This window comes from Zootoca vivipara, chromosome 2 (genome assembly GCF_965207765.1).
Source record: "Zootoca vivipara chromosome 2, rZooViv2.hap1.1, whole genome shotgun sequence".
NCBI classification, from domain to species: domain Eukaryota; kingdom Metazoa; phylum Chordata; class Lepidosauria; order Squamata; family Lacertidae; genus Zootoca; species Zootoca vivipara.
Genome location: NC_142584.1, coordinates 6,363,713 through 6,386,977, shown reverse-complemented (window position 1 = coordinate 6,386,977; position 23,265 = coordinate 6,363,713). Strand labels below are relative to the sequence as shown.

The window sequence follows — 23,265 nt, the reverse complement described above, 5'->3', positions numbered from 1 at the left end:
TAAGGAATGTTAACTTAGAGTTTCCTAGTTTGGACATAACATAAAACTCTGGATTAATGCGGTCCAGGGTCTTGGCACTTAAGCCAACGTAGGAGAGGATAAGTGCTCAGCCCCGACATTTTCCCATAAATCACAGAGTCTAGAACAATTGTCTGAACCGGGTTGTTATGGTTTTTAGGGTGGGAGTCGTGGGTTACATTTTTTAACTAATCAGAGCTTTTTAACGATTCGTCTTTCAGCTCTGCAGAGATCTGCCCCAAGTGCTGGACTCTAATGACCATTGCCATCCGCATCATAGATCGGGCACTCGTGGGTAAGTGGCCGATGGCCATGTAGTCACTGTTGCCAGACTGTCCATTTTGTCCACCTTTCTTTCGGAGACTCGCCCAAGTCAGAGTTTAAGCGCCTTCCAGCAGTGTGTGTACCATATTTTCATAATATGTGATTTATCCAGTACGATTGGCTTTTGTGGAGCTTTTTGGGAAGTGTAAGCAAAAGAAGGTGGGTCCTTGTCCCAAGGAACTTCCAGCCTAAATAGATCGGGGGGCAAATTAAGCTCATGCATTAAAAACCTTAAAACTGGTTCTCATGCTGGAGGTGGTGATTAAAGGTGGATCTGGGTCTGAAAAGGGTCTGAAAAGACAGGAGGTTGCACATTGCTGTGCTGATGCAGCTTCTTCTATCCCAGGGGTGGCCAACTTCCAAGAGACTGTGATCTACTCAGAGTTAAAAACTGGCAGTGATCTACCCCCTTTTGGGGGGTTCAGGTCAAAGTTGTTGAGCTTTTTTTATGAAGGAAAGCCCTGTTTTTTTGGGTTCATGTAAAAGTTGTTGAGCTTCTTTAGTTTAGGAAGGAAGCTATACTGAGCTTTTTTTTTTAGGAAGAAAAGCCCTGTTTTTGGTGGTTCAGGTCATTTTAGGGGTGCAGGGCAAAGTTGTTGAGGTTTTTTTTAGGGGAGCCAAAGTTTTTTAGCTTCTTTGGTGGGGGGAGCCACTGATCTACCGGTGATCTACCACAGACATCCAGTGATCTACCGGTAGATCACAATCTACCTGTTGGACATGCCTGTTCTATCCAAGCAGACAGATAGGACGGACATGGAAGCTACGGTTCCTTTTCCATGTTCAAGTCCTAGGACTGGAATGGTGTCTTTAAGAGGGTACCTAATGTATCATTCTGCAGTGAGGAAAGGTCAATATCCCTTAAATTTCAACCATGATTACAACCAACTTCTGTAAGCCTCCCAATTATGGGGGCTCCCTTACCTTCCTTTTCATGCTTTTGCGTCTGTTACTACTGTCAGTCCATGTAGCCTAACTTTCAGCAGCAATACCTGCAGATTGGTAAACTGCTGAATTGCCTCTTCCCCTTTACCCTCCTCATATGCTTTGTACCAATGGAATGCTTCTGTTATTTTATATTGCTGTATTTGTGTGGGTGTGTGGGTGTTAGTATCTACTGGTATAAATACTGACACATCTGGTATCGCAGTTCAGGATATGCTTGCTCAAATCTCACTTTAGCCATAATGAAGGGCTGTTTCTCTCTGACTCTCGGTCTCTCCTTGCTGACACACACACACACACCCAGCCAATCTGCAATCCTATATAATAAAGTCCAAGTGTCTCTGCGTCCAGTCCCTGTGTCCGTGGAATTGCACTACTGCACATGTGCCCCACGGACAGCCGTTGGGACTTGGAATGCAGAGACGGAGCGCCTTGGCCGGCGCGTAAGGGAGCTCAGCCTCTCGGGGTTCGGAGCAGCTCTCACTCTGTCTGCGCCACCACCACCCCGGGCTGCCCACTCAGGAACCCTGCCACCCGCCTCTCCTGCCCCTACAGGACTACGTCTCCCAGCATGCACCGCGAGCTTTTCCTCCCTCCCTCCCTCCCCCACGAGCCCCTCGAGAGGCGGGCGTAGCAGCGTGCGGGAGGAGGGCGGCCGCCAGGACTTCTTGGTGAGACTTCAGCGGGGTGGGCAGTGCCGCGCCTCCGCCGCCGGGTGGGCGCAAACTGAGCGGGGAAAGCCAGGTATATCCGGAGAGGGGGAATGAAGGGGAATCAGCTGCCGGGGCCACCCGAGTCCGGCTGTGACACGGCTTTTGGGGGGCATCCCTCAACCCAGTCTGTTGGCAAGGGCGCCCAGAAGGCAGCAGCTCTCCGGGGATGAGAGAGACATGTCCCCGAGGTTGCTAGAGCAACAGGTCTGCTCTAGCACCCGTTATTTTAACAGGCTTCAAGATACTAGTATAAGAATAATAATGGCAGCCTACCTTACGGGACTGTTGTAAGAATTGCTGGGGTGATGCATGCAGAGTGCTATGAGTCCTCGCAGCACTAAGGTCTTATTCATGCATTCTGGTCAAAGCTATTACCTTTTGTGCTTTCTTCTCTGCTCTTCTGCACCTCCAGAGGACTTTGGCATCAAGCACCGCCTCTGGGTGTACTCGGGACGGAGAGGCATTCATTGCTGGGTGTGCGATGAATCAGTCAGGAAGTGGTCTTCAAGTCTCCGCTCCGCAGCAGTGGAATATCTCTCCCTTGTGAAGGTGTGGTCTCTTTAGGACAGAAGGAGGTGGGACTTAATTCCTGCATTGCAGGGAGTTGGAGCCTTGGGTCCCTTCCAACTCTACGATTCTATGATTATGTGACACTGGAGGGCAGAGAATCAGTGGCCCAGTTAAGCTACAATACTGGCCTGTCACGTTGGGACATGCCCCTAGGACAAGGAAAGGTGGAGCACAGTGTCATGACCGGAAGCAATCTTTAAGTGTATTAACAGAGGAACATAAGAATCCTGCTGGATCAGGCCAAAGGCTTATCGACTTGAGCACTGTTATCACCCTGGCCAACCAGGTGCCTCTGGGAAGCCCATAAAGCAGGGGTCCCCAGACTTACCCGGCTTTGGGCCGGAGGGCGGGGGAGTGCGCGCCCGTGCGCCTGCGCACACACACTGTTGCGGTGGCGCGCTTCCAGGTCGGAAAAATCGCCAAAAATCGTTTGTGCGCATGCGTATGGGCCTCTCCCCGACCCAGACGTGCACCGGAAATGACCTCTTCTGGGTTGGGAGAGGCCCATACGCATGCGCGCAAACTATTTTCGGCACTTTTTTCCGGTCTGGAAGAACGCCGCCGCGCCGCGCGCTGTAAGAGCAGGTGGGGGGGCGTGGCGGCGCGGGCCGGATTGGGAGGCCAATTGGGCCGCATCTGGCCCGCGGGCCGTAGTTTGGGAACCCCTGCCATAAAACATGATGTTTCTAGCTCTCAGTGGAGGGGAGAATGGCCTTAACCAGAGCTCATTTTGCATATTTTTATCTTCTGGTGCATTTTTGATTCATTTTTAATCTTGCTGACTGTTTTGGGCTTCTAGTTTTCTTTATTTATTTTGTATTTAAATGTTTCCCTTGTTTGTAAACTGACTTGGAAATACAGGCTGAAAGATGTTTAAATAAACCAACCTAAACTAAACCTCCACATTTCACAGGGTGGTGAAGAGACCATCAAGAAGGTGACTCTTCCGGACAACATCCACCCTTTCATCAGGTCAGTTCAGGCAACAGCCAAGGAATTTATGGCATTTCTAGCACAGAGAGGTTGCACATCCTGAATTGGTTATTCAGCAAATGTTCAGACTTAAAGCGTTGTCTTAAGCCGTGCTGAGAATCGCTATGGAATAAGGAGGGATGGACTGCATTGTGGCTTTCTGATGGAGAAGGGTGAGTAGAAGCTATAGGTGCAACTATTGATGAGGCTCATGGGCAGCTTTCTTTGGCGGCATTCTGTTTCACACTGAACCATGAACCACTTCCATTTTCCAGGGGGCTGAGAAAAGCCTTGAGCCATGGGAGAGTTTTTGGGCTGCTCCTAAAACCCTAAAACTAGGGTAGGCTGTGGTTAATGCAGCTCCAAGGGTAAATATTCAGATGTGAAGTGGAGGAAAGGCCCATTGAAGACTATGCATAAGGACTGGAGAATGTGCAGAATTCCCTTTTCATGGACAGATCATGTGCACATTCTCCATGTGGATGTGCACAATGGCCAGCTGTTATGCACATTAACCACTCAACTCACATTACCCCAATGTGCACACAGACATACATTACTGATTCTGAGGCCACATCTACATTTCCCCTCCTGCAGGCAAGTTCAATCTGCACAGAACAAAGACCTGCTCTTTTCCCTTCTAGCAATACAGTATCTGTGCTCTTCTACCAGGGTTGGATGTGGCAATGCTACAAAATGATGTGATACTATGTTGCAGCTCCCTCCTTCAACAATACAGTGGTACCTCTGGGTACGCACGCCTCTGGTTGCGTGTCCTTCAGGATGCGTACACAGCAAACCCAGAAGTATTTTTCCAGGTTTTGCCGCATGCGCAAAAGGGCTCTACCGTGCCGCGCACATGTGCAAAACAGACACCTCCAGTTGCGAATTCCTTGGGATCTGACCAGAGCTCCAGAACGGATCCCGTGCACAGCCGGAGGTACCACTGTACAGATTTCCCCAGACCTAGGCAAGAGCAAATGAAATGCCATTGGGGCTTTTATCACCTCTGTGTGGCAAGCTGTTTCTGCTGAAATTCCCTCTTTCCCAAAATGCTAAGTGTGAGTGGGTATGTGAGTGTGTAAACATTGCACCTTTCGGGGCAAAGGCCACCCACCTACTCCAAGGCACCTTATAAAAGGTAAGTAACTTTGTATATAGTTACAGGTAGGTAGCCGTGTTGGTCTGAGTCGAAACAAAATAAAAAATTCCTTCAGTAGCACCTTAAAGACCAACTAAGTTTTTATTTTGGTATGAGCTTTTGTGTGCATGCACACTTCTTCAGATACACTGAAACAGAAGTCACCAGACCCTTATGTATATTCAGAGGGTGGGGGGGTGATGATGGGAATGGGTGATGGGCTGATAGGAGTGGTAAACCTGTTGATGACTGTTAATGACTGCAATTGGTCTTGCGGGAAAAAGCAAGGGCTGAGGTGCTAAGGAAAGCTTGATCATGTATAATGAGATTCAGCAATTGCAACTCATTAGCAAGCTTAAAACCATGGAGACACCTGGTATGAACAGAGACATAGGATTCTTATCTCATTATACATGATAAAGCTTTCCTTAGTTTACCACTCCTATCAGCCCATCACCCATTCCCATCACCCCCACCCTCTGAATATACATAAGGGTCTGGTGACTTCTGTTTCAGTGTATCTGAAGAAGTGTCCATGCACACGAAAGCTCATACCAAAATAAAAACTTAGGTGGTCTTTAAGGTGCTACTGAATGAATTTTTTTAACTTTGTATATATAAGAGGATAATTGAGCTTCATATACGTAACAGGAATGTTGTGATCCAGATGATTGACAGCATAGTTCACTTGCGGTGCTTTCAGCCCATGCCCTCGGTAACCTTCCTTGTGCCCATTCCCCTGCCTCTCCACCAAAGTTACCCCTCTGACTCTCTCATGTTTTCCCCTCTTCTGTTGCAGCGAATCTCTAAATGTGGTGAAGCGTTACTTCAGAGAGTATGCACTTGTCGAGCAGGACATTCTTGGAAGTAAAGAGAGCTATGAAAAAGTGTTGGCTTTGGTCCCAGAGAATATCCTTTCAAGAGCCTATGGGGCGTGCCAGAGAGTGCTGCACATCTTACTAGTGACATGCCCATAAAACCAGGGACGAGGAACCTGTGGCTCTCCAGATGTTGGGCTGCAACTCCCATCCAACATGGTATATGGCCAGGGATGAGAGGGGTTATATTCCATCAACTTTGGGAGGGCTACAGAGTCAAGGCTATGGGGGCAAAAATCCAGATAGCCCTGGGTCTGTTTACTGGTACTTGTGTTGATGCAGGGGTCAGGAAGCAGATTTATCCCGTATCGGAGGCGGCTGCTGTTAGCATCTGTTTGCCTTTGGGGGTGAATTCAAACTTTTGGAAGGTTACAGCGCCTGCTATGGCATTGGAGACTGATATGGGAGAGACATGTTTTATTGCAATCAGGGCAGATGAAGGCATCTGGTTGTGCTGCTGTAGATACACCCTGGCATTTCTTCTCTCTGCGCTCCTCTCGGCGGTCATTCCTCCTCTGGTCACTGCTAGGGATGAACAATCTGTCTGACTGTCTGTCTCCAAGCATTGCAATAATCTGCAAGGGAGTGCCATATGGCAGGGGCAATGTTGCCAGCCTTCATGTCACATTTGCATCAATCTTTGTAACACAGAGTTGGTCTGCCAATGGGCCTGGTGCCTGAAGCCCGCTCCCCGTAGCGCACTTCCTTGGGGTTCCTGCCATCTCCCGTTCTGTGTACACGACCGAGCCAGTGTAAATGTCACTGAGACAGGAGTACAAGCATGCTGGGAATGGGAGATTGGGAGAGCATATATTTGCTTGAGACTCTGTCCTGCCGTGTTTTTTTCCGTGTTTCAATTTTTTACTGATGCAGAAACAGCATCCCTCTAAATACCAGCTGCTGGGGAACTTGAGTGGGAGAATCCTGTTGTGTTCGTATCCTGCTTGTGAGCTTTCCTTAGGCATCCAGTTGGCCACTATGCAAACAGGATGTTGGACTAGATGGGCCTTGGTCTGACCCAGAAGGGCTCCTCTGCCCCAGGCACCAGCAGGCCTTGGACCAGATTTGAAAACTCCTTAACAATTTGACCACCAATTCGAAAAGAACTGCTTCAGGAGTTCACTAAAAAGCACGATTCGGTCAAGCGCTGGGAGCTTTTGACAAAAGCAATGGAAAGACACAGTGTAAGTATTTGAGGTGCTTGAGGTTAGCAAGGGGGCATGTGCATCATAAGAATCTTTTGGGTGAGTCCCTAGGCTGCCAGCACTGGGGGATGGGGAACAAAGCAGCATGAGAAGCTGGCGTGGTTTTATTTCTTGACCAAGAAGTGGGATTGACAGCTGAATTCTAAAGCAGTGATGGGCAACCTTTTGAGCTTGGTGTGTCAAAATTCGCCAAAAAACCGAGCATAACTCAGGTGGTGTGTCACTTCGAGAAAAAAACCCATAATTTCGCGATATTTATAGTTTAAATAACAAAAATGTATAATTGTAATATATAACTGTATTTAATAAACCAAAAACTAATTATTTAACTAAACCAAACCAAAAAACCCTTATTTATCACAAAGTGCCCAGAGTTGTTGAGCTTTCTGGGGGGAGCTGCTGACCAAAGTTTTGGAGGTTTCTTGGGGGGTGCAAAAGTTGCTTTGCTTTTTTTGGGGGGGGTGCCTCAAAGCTGCTGCGCTTTTTTGGGGGGAAGAGAACAGAACTAAATGATGAATAATACCTTCGCTTGAACTAACACGCAGCACTGACATAGTCTGCCAAAGCGCCAAAAAACCCAGCACAGAATGGGTTAAAAAACAAACGCTGTTACACCCAATCATAGTCTGCCAAAGCGCCAGAGAGAAAAACAGCACAGAAAGGGTTAAAAAACCAATCTCTGGCTACCAGCAGCAACAACAAAAAAGGATCTGGGTTTTAACAGTGGAGACAAGCTGTAGGATGAGTGGGAGAACAAATGGGGGGGGGGGACAACAACAACAGCGTGAATGGGCTGATGGGGCGCGTGCCAGCAGTGAGTGCTCTGCGTGTCACGTCTGACACATGTGTTCTAAAGCAATGGGAGTGTTGGGATGGGCAAAGTGTTTGAACCCCTGTCTTCATAAAAGCACTTCTCACCAACCCCTTCTGCTGATTCCACCCCCGCCCCCAATATAAAACTGTTCAGCGTTGCAGTTGCAGAGTGTGCTCTTAGGTGCTGTGGTGGCACAACCCTTCCTCCGGGACTGTAGCCTCCTAATAAAGGGGTGAAATACAAATGCCGACAAAAGATTCTCCCAAGTTTGAAGCTTTTCCAATCTTCCTCTTCCTTCCAAGAACACACTCAAGAAAATGGTGCACACTGAGTCTGAGATCATGCTTCAGTACTGCTTTCCACGGCTAGATATTAACGTCAGCAAAGGAATCGGCCACTTGTTGAAGAGCCCCTTCAGCGTTCACCCCAAAACAGGTTGGTTGCATGATGCTTCAACATACCTTCCTTTAGTCAAGATGGGGATCTAATACAGTAGAGTGTTGGATAGGGCCTTGGCCTTGGATCTGGGAGTTCGCATATCCCCTTAGGTGTGCCAGCTTCACTGGGTGTCCTTGGGCCACTCGCTTGTCTCTCCGCCTAAACTACCTTGCAGGGTTGTTGAGTGGGTGAAATGAAAGAGGGCCACCTAGCGCTCTGAGCTGTGGAGGAAGGGTGAGATAAAACCATATTGGTCAGTGGTAGTAGCAGTATTGATGTTTTTGCCCCAAAGCATTTGGAGTTACAGTGTTGCCTCGCTAGACGAATTTAATTCGTTCCACGGGTCTTTTCTTATAACAAAAAATTCGTCTAGCGAATCCCATAGGAATGCATTGAATTTTTTTTTGCCCATAGGAATGCATTAATTGAATTTCAATGCATTCCTATGGGAAACCGCGATTCGCTAGACGATTTTTTCGTAAAACGAATTCGTCTAGCGAGGCAACCTCTGCTCGAAAAATCCTTTCGTTAAGCAGAAATTTCGTTAAGCAGGGCATTCGTTAAGCGAGGCACCACTGTATATGTTGGCATCTAGAAAGGCCCCTTCTTACTTGCTCATTGCCCTCCTTTAGGACGTATATCAGTTCCAATCGACCTGAAGAAACTGGATGAATTTGATCCATTTGCTGTCCCCACTATAAGGTATGAATGATCCAGCTTTGGGCACATGGAAAGTTGAAGTTCAGCACATGCTGCCACTTGTCTCCCAGAGCAGCAGCAGCAGTCTGTGTTAGCTTCACTGGGTAGTCTGGGGATAGCCACTATGGTGACTTCCGCATGCTGTTGGACTACAACTCCCATCAGCCCCAGCTGTTAGGAATGATGGCCGTTGTAGTCTAACAGCATCTGGAAGACACCATGTCATCTGCTCTTCACATGGTTAAACCCTTAGGTCACTGGACAAGGAAGATTACAGCATCTTGCGTTAACAGAGGCATCGCTGTTCCCTTAGCTTTTTTAACTGAGGGGAGGAAACTCCTGTTTCTTACTCTTAATTTCCTTTAATCCTCATATTTCTGCAGCGACAACACAACACTCTCCATTATTTATATACTGTCGACAAGCAGGGGGAAAAAACACGGTGCAGTTTTGAAATTGGTAGATGCAATCACTGAAGTTTTGAAAGGTTCAGTTCGCCACCTTGCTTCAAAATGGTAGCCAGTTATGTCCAAACATAAAGGAAAACCTGCTGCTCCTGCTGCTTGATCTCTAGAACCATGATGCAGGATTTGTTTACGATATTGTATGAAGTGTCAAAATGCATAGTGAACACACAACTTTCCAAAAAATGTAATAGATGAGATTTATTAATAAGGTCCCAGGGCAGGTTACAACATTATTCTGCCTCAGTCTTGGCATAGCCCAGAGCTCGGGAACCTGTGGCCTTCCAGGTGTTGTTGGACCCCAACCAGCTGATAGTCAGGGATGATGGGAGATGTAGTGCAAGGACATACAGAGGACTGCAGGTTTCCCATCCCCGACGTTGCCTGATCATATGCATCAGTGGGTTTAGGAGTGCTAAACTGCATAAAAAGTCGTGACCGACTCTGGGGTTGCGCGCTCATCTCACATTATTGGCCGAGGGAGCTGGCGTACAGCTTCCAGGTCATGTGGCCAGCATGACTAAGCCGCTTCTGGCAAACCAGAGCAGCACACGGAAACGCCGTTTACCTTCCCGCTGTAGCGGTTCCTATTTATCTACTTGCACTTTGACATGCTTTCGAACTGCTAGGTTCGCAGGAGCTGGGACCGAGCAATGGGAGCTCACCCTGTCGCAGGGATTCAAACCGCCGACCTTCTGATCAGCAAGCCCTAGGCTCAGTGGTTTAACCCACAGCGCCACCTGACCAAGCTATTGAAAGAGTTCTACCCTGTAATACAGAAGGTGGATTTGAGGAGAGAATGTTCCTAGAAAAGTTTGGCCATTCCTAAGGGAATCGCAGCAATATTTTGAAAATCCTAAAATGAAAGCATGAGCTTCTGAATCATAGCGTTCTTCGTTGCAAAAATGCAACTTCCAAATCCAAAGCTTTATTTTATTTTATTTTAAACAAACAAACAAACAAACCTTATATCAGCATATCACCCCCCACATCAGCCTGCCCATATGCAAGGAAATATTAGTTGGGAGGTTCTTCTCCAGGTGTCCCCACCGTTGGAGCTGAGGCAGGTGGGGTCCTTGGGAAGAGGCTCTCCCTAGGGAGGCTTGCCTGGTACCTGCTCTGTTTAGCTTTTCAACACCTGTGTTCTGCTGCCCCAGAAACCACTACTACCACTAGTAGTAGTAGTAGTAGTTATTGTTACTATTATTATTTTAACTGGTGTATCCAGTATATGATGCTAATGTTGTCAGCCAGTAATAATTTAGTGGGGAAGGTAAATGGCGTTTCTGTGCACTGCTCTGGTTTTGCCAGAAACGGCTTAGTCATGCTGGCCACATCACCCGGAAAAACTGTCTGCGGACAAACATCGGCTCCTTTGACCTATAAAGCGGGATGAGCACCGCACTCCCAGAGTTGTTCGTGTCTGGACTTAACTGCCAGGGGTCTTTTACCCTTACCTTTTTCCAGGTTTTGTGGGATTCCTGATGTTTCTGTTTTGTTTTAGCCGCCTCTGCCATGAGCTGGACACAGTTAGCAATGACGAGGGGGATGCAAAAGAAAATGAAGGGGAGCCCGAAAACTCTCGCCGAAGCAGAGGTCCGTAGAAGGCCAGCATAAGACCTTGTGAAATCTTCACCCACTTTCAAACATGAGATTGTAATAAGGCAATATTAAAATGTATACAGTGGAACCTTGGTTGTCTAACATAATCCGTTCTGGAAGACTTCTGAAACATTTGACAACTGAGGCGCAGTCGGCAATTTCAATGTTGAAAATGGAAAAACGCTGCAGAAGCCGTTTGACTTCCGAGGCATGTTTGAAAACGGAAGCGATTACTTCTGGGTTTTCGGCATTCGGGTTCTGAAACATTTGGCTTCCAAGACACTCGAAAACTGAGGTTCCACTGTATAATCACAACAACATGGCGATTTTTAGAAGTTTTAATATAGTTTTTTAATTTTTTTAAAAAAATGTTTTAAGTACAGTCACTTACAGTCACTTGGTTGACGAACGACTTGCGAATTGAACGTTTTGGTTCCCGAACCCCGCAAACCCAGAACTGATGTGTTCCGGTTTGCGAACGTTCTTTGGAACCCGAACGTCCGGCTCAGCTTTTGTGGCTTCCGGAGCTTCCTACAGCCAATCGGAAGCTGTGCCTTGGTTTCCAGATGTTTTGCAAGTCAAACGGACTTTCCGAACGGATTCCGTTCGACTTCCGAGGTACGACCGTACTGTATGTTGTTGGGTTTTTTTATACCATGTTGACTTAACATTTTCTGTTTCCTGCCTTGGACTTGGGAGAAAAGGCAGGATCCAATATTGTGCTATGTTTCTTCAGTGCGAGCATTTTCACTTGCCAGAAAGGACAATCTCTCTCTCCCCCCCCCAATGCAATGTTCCAGAGTTCTGCCAAACCACCACCCACTGAGCCACTAAGGAGGAGATTGGGGCGGGGGGACCCATCACATAAGCCGACAGGACCCTTTGTTTGAATCTCACCGATAAGTAAAAAATAAATAATGAGTGGAATCCAATGTAGCGCCATGGCAATCATTCTGTAAGCACAAAGATTTCTGCTTGCATGTGGAATGTTCTCCCCCTCTCCTCCCCCCGCACAACCCCTAAATCTGTTGTAGGGGTTCCCCCAGGGACTTCAGAGTAAATGGGGGGGGGGGAGTCCCTTTGCACAAATATAATGTCTGTTATCCAAAAGGAAGAAAGGATATACAGCAGTTCTTACATAAGCCTGTAATGGGCTTAGCCTCAGAGTTACACGTCACACGCATTCAGGGCCAAATCCTGACACGTGCGTATTTATAGCCTGTTTGGCTAGAATGTGAGATTAGGAGACTAACTTTTTAACATGGAGGGGGACTGGCAAAGATGGGAAGAAATCTCACCCTGCCTTGCTGTACCTTCCAGAGCAGGGGTCATCAAACTTTTTCAGCAGGGGGCCGGTCCAGTGTCCCTCAGACCTTGGGGGGGCGGACTATATATTTTTTGGGGGGACATGAATTCCTATGCCCCATAAATAACCCAGAGATGCATTTTAAATAAAAGGACACATTCTACTCATGTAAAAACACGCTGATTCCCAGACCGTCCGCGGGCCGGATTGAGAAGGCAATTGGGCCAGATCCGCCCCCCCCCCCCGGGCCTTTGTTTGCCTACCCATGTTCCAGAGCTCTGCTGCTTTAAGTCTTCTTTTCTCCCAGCTGGCTCAGAGCAGGCTGGGGAAAGTGTCTTAAAACAGCTCCATCTAGTGGAGAAAGCTGGTGTGTGTCCCTTACCTTCAGGAGCAGATGAGACACAGGATGTGTACACACCGCACATTTAAAGCACACGCATGCACCTCAGCAACCAATTCGGGGGGCTGTACTTTGGTAAGGGTGCTAGGAATTCTAGCTCTCTGCAGGGTAAACAACAGTTGGCAGGATTATCATGTGTGTGTTCTTTAGGTGAATGGTGTCTATGCAGCCCCATCTTCCTGCTTTCTGTTGTGAAAGGGCTCTCCTGTGGTTGTTGGACTACATCTATAATCCCTGAGCATTGGCCGTGCCAACCCAGGGCTCCTGGGAGTAGGAATCCAATACTATCTGGAGGGCCACAGCTTCCCCAGCTGTGTGTTCGGATGATTTAGTTGAGCATGGAAAATGAACAGCCCGGCAACATACTTTGTTGTACGTTCTTCTGTTTGTAGATTACAAGAAAACCAGCCTGGCTCCATACGTGAAAGTCTTTGAGCAGTTCCTGGAGGAAATGGAAAAATCTCACAAAAAGGAACGTCTCAAGGCTAGCGGTAAGGGTTTGAGTCAGAATGAGAGGGTTGGCTTTGTGCTACCTGTGATATTCCCAAATGTTTGTTACCCCTGTATGCAGTCAGTTTTACTGGGGACCCATAAACACACTTTAGAAGGTGTGTTTTTTTGGGTTTTTTACAGAACACCCTTGCTTTACAGAAGATATGTACTGCAGCTCTATTGCAATTTGCTTTGGTTGTTCTCGTATGTCTTGATTTTTGGAGTTCGGCTTATTTTGCTCTGTGACAGTGGTTACACACACACACCATACATTTAAAGCACATACACCCACCCACCAAGAATCCTGGGATCTATAGATTTCCCCTCAAAGTTTTTCCTGCTTGGCAGGGGGTTGGACTGGATGGCCCTTGTGGTCTCTTCCAACTCTATGATTCTATGAATTCCCAGCACCCTTAACGAACTACAGAATCCAGGATTCTTTGGGAGGTGCTTTACACGTATGGCATGTACACAGCCTTAGACTGAAGGCAGAACCACAGATAAGAAATGTGGGTCTGCTACCCCAAACAGCTGCACTAGCTATCTCATTACCGGATGTCAGGGGACCACCAGGGGTCAGCAGAGAGCCAGGCAGAGAGGTGCTAGGGTTCAGCAAAGAGCCCAGCGAGAGAGTGCAAGGGATCTGTGATGCTCAGAGTCCGAAGCATCAGCAGGACACATCAGGCCAGAGCGACAAGCAGGCAGAGAGCGCGGTGGAGGGAGGGCTCTTGGACGCAAGAGACTGGGAGCATCGCCCTAGTGCAGGCACCCCCAATCTCGGCCCTCCAGCTGTTTTGGGACTACAACTCCCATCATCCCTAGCTAATAGGACCAGTGGTCAGGAACATAGCTGCCAAGTATTCCCGTATTCCCCGGGAAACCCCCGTTTTTCCAGCCGTTCCCAGCTGGAAAACTGATTTTTTTTTGTTTTCCCCCGGTTTACTTACTGGCCGGGGGAGGCTCCTTCTGCGCATGTCTGGAGTCTCTGGACACGCGCAGAAGCGATTTCTGGCGCGGCGGCCATTTTGGAACTGGGCAGAGCAGCATCAAAAGTCGCTTCTGAGCATGCTCCGCCCAGTTCCAAAATGGCGGCAGCGCTACTTCCGGTCTGCCGATCCCTTATTTTTCCGGCAGGAACTTGGCAGGTATGGTCAGGGTTGATGGGAATTGTAGCCCCAAAACAGCTGGAGGGCCGAGTTTGGGGGTGCCTGCCCGAGTGGCTCAGGAGGGAAGGGAGATGTCGTAGCTCCGTCTCCTCAACTACGCAGAGGTTTGAAGCGCGAGGAGGAGTGGAGGAGATTAGCCCTTCCCAAGATATGTTTTTGGAGGCGGTCTCGCCGATCGCCACTTCCTGGATCTGACTCTGACTGAATGGACATGAGAACGTTAGCTCTGTCTTGTACATATGTATATAATAAAACTCTGTGAAAATACAGACGCAGAGTCCGGAGTTGTCACTTGTGGAAAGCACAACCCGTGTCCTTGCACCACCACCCCCTAACGTGGTACAACTTCCGCTGCTGTCATTACACTGGGCTTCTGTTTTCTGTAACTGGCTGCTTCTAGTGGAGGATGGAAACATAGCATAGTGATGTGAAGTTGGCAGGGAACATTGTATTACATGCTACAGAGCAGGGAACTCTGCACCGGGCTGCTTTGTTTAAGGGCCCCTCCAGACATGCCTTTTATAGCGTTGCCCGTACTATTTATACTGATCCCAAAAAAAGCCCCAGAAACAATGCCATCATTGCGTCAGTTTTCCAGTTTATGTCCCTCATCATCCCTGTTCTTTTTTAAACTTGCTGCCAAAAATCCAACAATATTCAAAACTCTGGAACCGTTGGGCAAAGACGTTGTGGTGTGGATGTTCATTCATTCCGCTTTTCATGGTATGTGTGTGTGTGATCAATGATACGTTCCTCAACTTCTGTTTGGCGCCTTTTTCCTGCAGCCACCCAAGAGCTCTGTAACTTTTTTTAAAAAATGGGACATACCTTTTGTAAGTTGTTTTAAACTATTTTTAAAATTGTACAGTATTCTGATTTTTCAACCTGCCCTGGAGCCTTATGGTGAAGAGCCGAATAATAGCTATTGTTATGAATTTGTTACAGAACATGTTGGATAATACGTTCAGACTATGCCTTACCGGTATATTTTCTCTTTTTAGATATGCAAATGGATTTCTGAAGTTTTTTTTGACATTTGATGTGCAGTAATGAGGACCCTTTCCACAGCCAGACAGCTGTGTTCATCTGCAGTGGAACGTAATTTTTAGCTGCCTTCTTAGATTCTTGCAGCAGCCAACCACTTTTATTTACAGAAGCAGACCAAAGTAATAATAATACTCCAAGGCTGGTGATTAGAATAGAATTAGGAGCTCCCAGTCTTGTAGGTGCCAGCAGCAGAATACAGAGCCCATGTGGCAAAAGGACCTGATGTAAATTACCCACATGATTAAAATTTAAACATTCAGCAGTAGTGTTCAAATTCTGCCTAAGGTAGGAGCCTACTCAACATGATGTGTCTTTCACTGGCAGCAGAGAAAGGAAGAGTTTATATCACATACTAGCACAGAAAAAGGGTGTGGTTGTGGTGTTTCTCCTTGAGATGAACTTCAAAGAACAGGAAACTCTGGTTGGTAGGAGAGGGAGGCTGGCTTGACTTGGTTACTAAGAATCAGATGTGCAGAAAACATTGTGGCACGTTTATGGCAAAAGAGGCAACGGGCAACGTGCTAAGCAGCCCTGATTATCTCATTATCCTCTATTTTCCAGTACAGTTCTTGTGGGTTTTGTCCCCTGCCCCCATTTTTTTAATGCAGAAAAAATGCAGTATGCATTTGCTTTTGTGTAGGATGCCTCTTAGATTAACGTCCTGAGTTAATGAATGTAAGCTAGGTATTTTCTGTAAACATCTGGGCAGCTTTTCATTCTCAAGAGTTTGCATTTCGCCCCCAATAGAGGCACTAGAACAGACCTGCTCTGCTTGTGAACCACCAAGTTAAATGCCACCTGAAGGTCATGTGTTAAGGCATCGGTGGCTATTTCTCAGCCCAACAGCCTAATATGCCTCCAAGCCTCTTTTTTTTCCTGCCCCCCCCTCCCACTACCAAAGAGTCCGCTGGTTTTTATTAGCAGCAAAAAGAAAGCAATAGCTAAGTTGACGCAACACAGAAATTCTGCCAGGGCTACACAAACGTTTGGCCATACCCACTGAAACACAGCATAATCCTAGCCGTGTCTACTTGGAAGTATGCCCTATTGAATTCAGTGGGTCTTGCTCCCAGGTAAGTGATATTAGGTTTGCAGCCTAAATCAGTCTCTGAGTTGCAGGTATTATAATAAAGCAGCATAAGGCCTTAACGGTGCTCCAAAAGGAATTATTGTGACAAAAGTATAGGGGGGGGGGCGAGTCAGGAGAGGGTAACAGGAAGTGTGCATAATGGTACCTCTGTAGTACCCAAAAAGCAGGCTGAGCAGCTTGGCTCCATGTATTTTATAGGCTGTGTACATTAATGTAAGCAACATCTATGCTGTAACCAACAGTGCCTTCCCCACTTTCCTGTTGTTGTTATCTTTTAATTATGTGCAGGCTAAATGCTAAGACTGTTTATTTTATCATCTTGGAAGGAATTTGTTTCACGTTGTCCTTTTTGGTTTTCTTTGTATTTAAAGCTCCGTTGTCCTAAAATCTTTACATTTTCATAAATAAATTTTTCAAAAAGAGCCACAAAAGTTGTGAGCTTGCATACGGTCTGAAATGAGGGGAGAACCTGCTCTCTGCCAGTTTACATGCCTTTCCTCAGATGGTTGCAGAGACACAAGGAGTTGCTTCTAGATGTCCTTGCTCATTGAGCAATCACCCTGATTTGCTTGGAGAAAGTTTGCGGAGAGGTTAAATTGGCTTCTTATTGAGCATCAGTTCTGATTTCTCTGCATGGATAGCCACACCGTACATTAAAAGCACATCTAACACATGGCTAGTTCCCCCCCCCCATGGAGTCACAATTCCCAGCCCTCTTAACATGGTGCCCTGGATTCTTTGGAGGGTGCCAAGTGCTTTAAATGTGTGCTGTGGATCTTTGTCAAGCAATTCTTATACCGCAAAGGTAAAGGGACCCCTGGCAGTTAAGTCCAGTCGCGAATGACACGGGTTGTGGCGCTCATCTTGCTTTACAGGCTGAGGGAGCTGGTGTTTGTCCGCTCCGCAGAAAGTTTTTCCGGGTCATGTGGCCAACATGACTAAGCCGCTTCTGGAGAAACCAGAGCAGCGCACGGAAATGCCATTTGCCTTCCCACCGGACCGGTACCTATTAATCTGCTTGCACTTTTTGGCATGCTTTTGAACTGCTAGGTTGGCAGGAGCTGGGACTGAGCAACAAAAGCTCACCCCGCCGTGGGGATTTGAACCGCCAGCCTTTTGATCAGCAAGCCCAAGAGGCTCAGTGGATTAGACTACAGCGTCACCAGCGCCCCTCTTATCCCATACTTCCGAGCATATTTTCCTACCATGTTCCTTACTGCAATAATAATAATAATAATAATAATAATATTTGGAGCAGGGTGGGCAGAAGCAGGTTAATGGTACAAGAGTATCAGATCCACTCTAATTATGTTGCCTGAATTTTCTGGTATGAGACTGAATTCTACCCACAAAACGGCAACAGCCTGGAAGTCCCCAGGGGGCTTCCCCACTAGGCGGTTAGTGTGGAATTGCCTCACTTGGGGTGCAGTCCCAACCCTGGCTGCTGCCCAAAAGTACTAAATGGAGTGGCAAGGCCACCACATCATGTGCTTTGAGGCAGCAACTGGGCCCAGTGAATGCCCCACATCAGGGCTTTTTGCCAGCAGCACTTCTACCTGCATGTTTCTGTGAAAATGCTGATGGGAGGGACACTAACATCCCTCCACAAGTAGAGGCCAGCAGGGTTGGGTGGAAGGATAGTGCCAATCACACACACAGAGAGAGAGAGAGAGTAGGGCAAAGAGTTTGGATTGCTCTTTCCTTTTTATAGGGCATATACACAGCAGCAGCAGCAGCAGCAGCACCAGCACCCATCAAAGTTGTCCTCCATTCCCCATGGCTATTTCTTTTCTCAGGCTTCAGTAAATCTGACCTCTTTTTTTGGTAGAAGTGGAACATCAGCACAGTCTGCAGGTGTGGTGAGCTCTTACTGTTATTCTTTTGTCTTTCTAAGGCAGAAGATATGAACATTCATTACAGCCTTTATAGTAGTTTTAAACTACAATTTCCCCCTTCTTGGTGCTGTCAGTATGTTTCCCGTTCATTTATTACGTTGTACTCAAAAACTGTTTTGTATTGTTTTAATTAACAGTCAGCATACCGAAATCTTTACAAAACAAATGGGGGTTGTTATGGTTAAAATTGTGATTGCACAAAAAACTATGCAATTGCAGAATTCTGCCATCTATTTTTCAGCTCTTGAAGTATATAAGCCTTGCCAGAAATCATGCTCAGCGCTATTCACCATATATGTGGTAAGAATTCACCCCCTTTTGGTGCTGTGACATCTTTTATCCACACATATTGCCACAGGAGGCAAAAGTTAAGGTTTCATTCAGAAGCATTTAGTATTGATTTTTTTCGTATACCCTTGACCGAAGAACGGTACACTCCTTCTATCTGGGAAGGTCGTCCTCTTCCACCGAGCGCGCAGCTTCGGGAGGGACGCACATGGAGCGGTGAGGGAGGAAGGGGACACCCGCCTAGCCAGCCAGATCAGCCGAATCAACCCTGGCGATCAATGGGGTGACAGATGTCGCAGCCAGATCGCCCTCACATCCGATTTTTTTCAAGGGCTATAAGAAACCGTGAAAGCCTACAAAGAACATGCAGGCTACAACAGCTGTCCTCGGCATACAAACATAGTCTGATGCCTTACACTGAGTCAGACCATAAATCCATCTAGCTCTGTTTTGCCTACTTTTCACTGGCAGGTTTCCCAGCTTTATTCTGGAGACCCCAGGGAGTGGACCTGGGCCCATCTGCAGGCAGGCCAGATGCTCTGCCACTGAGCTATGGTCCTTCGCCTTCAAGAAAACAAATCCCACAGATGTGGCTGTTCTTGCAGTGAAAACTAGAGTCACAGGGTACCATAAATCTAAAATGACACTGGGAATTGTGTTCTCAGTACAAAAAGTAACTGTTCCACTTCTGATGTTTATACTTTCCTTGCACTGCTAATTTATCACCCAAGGACTGCGAGTTGAGAAAGCATCACACCAACTTGGACGGAATATTGTATTCATGTGCTCCCATTTTCAGCTATATCCTACTGTATTATTAGGGGTGTGGGGTTTTTTTAGTAAAACACACACACACGTTCTCCCTACTGCCCCAGACTACCTTTTCCTCTGTACTCCGGTATGTTATAAGGCTTTACCCCCCCCCCAGCCGGAACTTGCCAGAGCTCTGTTCTGGCACCTCTCAATTGGGCACCATTTCCATTCTAAGAGAACGAGGGAGGTGTTTGTGATAAGTTCCGACACCCCTTTTTCTAGAAAAATAGAACTGACTAGCTATATGCTTGCCTAACCACCCACTGTGGTCAACATTATACATCAAGTAGACTCCTTTGGGGAAGAAAAGCAAGATATAAAGGTATGTATAGTCTGACAAATTGGACTCAGCCCCCCCCCCAAAATTAAGCCACTATTTGTTTAGTCGTTTAGTCGTGTCCGACTCTTCGTGACCCCATGGACCATAGCACGCCAGGCACTCCTGTCTTGCACTGCCTCCCGCAGTTTGGTCAAACTCATGTTCGTAGCTTCGAGAACACTGTCCAACCATCTTGTCCTCTGTCGTCCCCTTCTCCTAGTGCCCTCAATCTTTCCCAACATCAGGGTCTTTTCCAAGGATTCTTCTCTTCTCATGAGGTGGCCAAAGTATTGGAGCCTCAGCTTCACGATCTGTCCTTCCAGGGAGCACTCAGGGCTGATTTCCTTAAGAATGGATAGGTTTGATCTTCTAGCAGGCCACTATTTGTTAGCCTATAAATGTGCCACAACACACTTTTTTTCCTGCAGTGGGTTGATGTGGCTATCAGTCTGGAGATAACCCTCTCCAAGGTAAAGTACATGAGAGTTTGTGAAGACCAGTGACTTTGAGACTAAGCTAGAAATCTGACTTCCCCTGGTTTGAAACTTGCTTCTGCCCGGTACCGGCTTGCTAGATAGGCAAGCCACAACCTTGCCTCAAATTCCCACCATCAATATTGACCACTTTTCAAGGATTAACAAAAAACTACATTAACAAAACTACATGTTTTGAACAGTATAAGTGCTGTGTCATTGCTAGTCCTTAGTATATATATATAGAATCATAGAGTTGGAAGAGACCACAAGGGCCATCCAGTCCAACCCCCTGCCAAGCAGGAAACACCATCAAAGCATTCTTGACATATGCCTGTCAAACCTCTGCTTAAAGACCTCCAAAGAAGGAGACTCCACCACACTCCTTGGTAGCAAATTCCACTGCTGAACAGCTCTTACTGTCAGGAAGTTCTTCCTAATGTTTAGGTGGAATCTTGTTTCTTGTAGTTTGAATCCATTGCTCCGTGTCCGCTTCTCTACCAACTCAAGAAAGAACTTCCTCTATCTCTATCTCACAAAGTGGTCCCTAACATATGAGACGATTAGTATTTATTTGTATTTGTAGAATACTTATTTCGTATTTTACAGACCCGGAAGGCTCTCAAATCAGTTTACAAAAGATCATAATACAAGCTCATTCAGTATTAGTACCTGGAAGAGAAACCACACCAGGCCCATAGGGTACCAGGATCATCCAGGCAAGATATCCTGCCTTTGTTCTTTGTCTATCCTGGTGCCAGCTCTCTCCTACCTCCTACTAGGCAGCAGAGAGCCCACTGAGCAGCTCTTCAGACAAAGGAGTGGAACTTTCGCAACTGGAACTTTTGTAGCCCATGAGGAGGGTAAGTTTTTTCCTCCTGGCTGTTAACAGTTTCAAGGTAGCAGCTCAGCCACCACCACAAAGGTCCTCTGAAACAGGGGGAGCAGTCGAAACTCACACAGCCCACGACAAATACATGTTTTCCTTTCCTGGCAGTCAACAGGCAAAATAGTTTTTCCCTCCCTTTTTCCTTTTTTTTTAATGTTATCTTCCATATCTTGGATCAGTCTTGGTTTCTAACTGCCTCAACTGTTCCTCATTAGGCTTGGTCTCCAGACACTTTACCCATAGCTGCCAAGTTCTCCCTTTTTTTAAGGGAAATTCCCTTATGCTGAATAGGCTTCCTCGCGAGAAAAGGGGAAACTTGGCAGCTATGACTTTACCATCCTGGTTGCCTTCCTCTGCTCACCTTTCAGCTGCTCAGTATCCTCCTTCAACCAGGCTGCACTGACCGGCAGCAGCTCTCCAGGGTTTTGGAATGGGGGGGCATTCCCAGCCTCCCCCCCCCCCTGAAATGCCGCCCAGGACAGAAGACCTGCATGCAAAGCAGATGGTCCAATCCTGCACTATGGAGACCCCCAGCCTGCCTTGAAGGATGTGGGGGTGGTCTCCCTTTAGAAAAGGGGCTGCAGGAAGAAGGATGTGAAATGAAGATGCAGCCTGGCTGCAGGCAGAACAGCAGGTGCCTCCAAGTTCTGAAAGAGGAGCATCACCACTCAGGAGGGGTCAGGTGGGCCCAGGTCCAGGTGGGAGGGTTGCCACGGTGACAAGGACCCACCCTCCTTTGTGACATCTCTTGCTTCTTCCTTAAAAGCCACTGACATGCAGGTGGTCATTGTGGGTTAGTAGTGACGCGAGTGGAGGAGAGAGGAGTTAGTGGCAGTTGGCAGAGATTAGGTGGAGGATTAGTGAATTGTTATTTTCTCATTTTGATTTTGATTTCATTCATTACTTTTATTTGATTTATTTTGATTTGATTTTATTCTTTTAATTTTTTTTAACACTTTTATTTTTGGTTTTATTTTAATATTTTTATTTTTGTTATTTATGTTTTATTTTACTTTTTTATTTTGTACACATTTGTGCCTATTTTGTATATATTTATTTTGTACATAGAGGAGTAGTTATAGTTTGGCGTAGGGTTAGGGTGGGGGCTAGGGTTAGGCATAGGGCTGGGGGTGGGGTCAGAGTTAGGCTTGGGTGGGCATTTTAGATAGTTAGCTAGTTTAGAGAGAAGGGTGGGAATTTTTGCTGGAAGAAATGTGCAGACTATAAGTAGGATTCCTTCCCTTTCTCTTGGTCTCCTGGGGGTTGGGTGCGAGTCCTGGGGTCCCCTGCCGAGCCTTGACTGACCCAGTCAGTCTTCTCCAGAGAGCTCAGCTCCTCCACATGCTTCACCTGCCTTCCCCTTTTCTCTCTCCTCTTATTTATTATGACATTCCTAGCCCACTTTCCTCCCAGGAGCTCAAGGTGGCCTTCATGGTTCTCCCTGCCACCAATTGTTACCTTCACAGCAGCCCTGCAAAGTAGGCTAGGTTGGCCCAAGGTCCACCAGGGAGCTGCATGGCTGAGTGGGGATTTGAACCTTGCTCTCCCAGTGTTATAAAAAAATCTGTCCTTATTCCCTTATGGAGTACATAAGAACAGGCATCCCCAAACTGTGGCCCACCAGATGTTTTGCCCTACAACTCCCATGATCCCTAGCTAAGAGGACCAGTGGTCAGGGATGGTGGGAATTGTAGTCCAAAACATCTGGAGGGCCGAAGTTTGAGGATGCCTAAGAGCCTTACAGAGTTCTCCATTGGTAAGAGGAAATGACAGAGGCCAACCAGAGAATATTGAGAAGTAAAGCAGCTAGTAAGCTTGATCTTTATTGACTGTTGCAACAGGGTCTTCCCTCGTGGCAGGACAAAGGAGAAGAACCCCCAACAAAAGCCTGCCCGCCCTTATATAAACAATTTAAAATCCCCCCTCCAATCAGAGCCACCTCTAGAAGCGTCACACATACATCATACATACATCAAAGAAGGGGTGTAGCCCAAGACCAACCCCCAGGCACGTCATCCTATGTCATAGAAAGGGGCGGTCTACAGCAGAAATCCGAGTACCTTGTTATCTCCTGTTTGACAAGTTACCTGTTAATGTTGGATTACCAGGGGGCCTAGCCAGTCTTTTGAAATGATAAATACTGTACTTAGTTCCTGAGCCAGGACACAGACTCACACCCTATTCATATCTTAAATGTGGCCTTAAGGCAGGATCTGTGAGCAGAGAGACAAAGGGGATATTTTTTCATTTCATAGAATCATAGACTTGGAAGAGACCACAAGGGCCATCCATTCCAACCCCCTG

The 23,265-nt window shown here is 46.9% G+C and overlaps 1 protein-coding gene across 3 annotated transcripts in view; it reads left to right on the top strand.

The window, feature by feature from the left end:
- PRIM1 (DNA primase subunit 1) overlaps window positions 1–16,706 on the top strand; it is a 41,596-nt gene extending 24,890 nt beyond the window's left edge. For all 3 annotated transcript variants that reach the window (XM_088662901.1, XM_060272115.2, XM_060272116.2), the window contains exons 4-13: window positions 240–313; window positions 2,413–2,549; window positions 3,484–3,542; window positions 5,483–5,592; window positions 6,654–6,745; window positions 7,883–8,015; window positions 8,651–8,720; window positions 10,686–10,777; window positions 12,882–12,980; window positions 15,149–16,706. In XM_088662901.1, coding sequence (XP_088519027.1) covers window positions 240–313; window positions 2,413–2,549; window positions 3,484–3,542; window positions 5,483–5,592; window positions 6,654–6,745; window positions 7,883–8,015; window positions 8,651–8,720; window positions 10,686–10,777; window positions 12,882–12,980; window positions 15,149–15,168 — 886 coding nt within the window. In that variant the 3' untranslated portion in view covers window positions 15,169–16,706. The remainder of the gene's footprint in view (window positions 1–239; window positions 314–2,412; window positions 2,550–3,483; window positions 3,543–5,482; window positions 5,593–6,653; window positions 6,746–7,882; window positions 8,016–8,650; window positions 8,721–10,685; window positions 10,778–12,881; window positions 12,981–15,148) is intronic.
- Window positions 16,707–23,265: the final 6,559 nt, after the last annotated feature.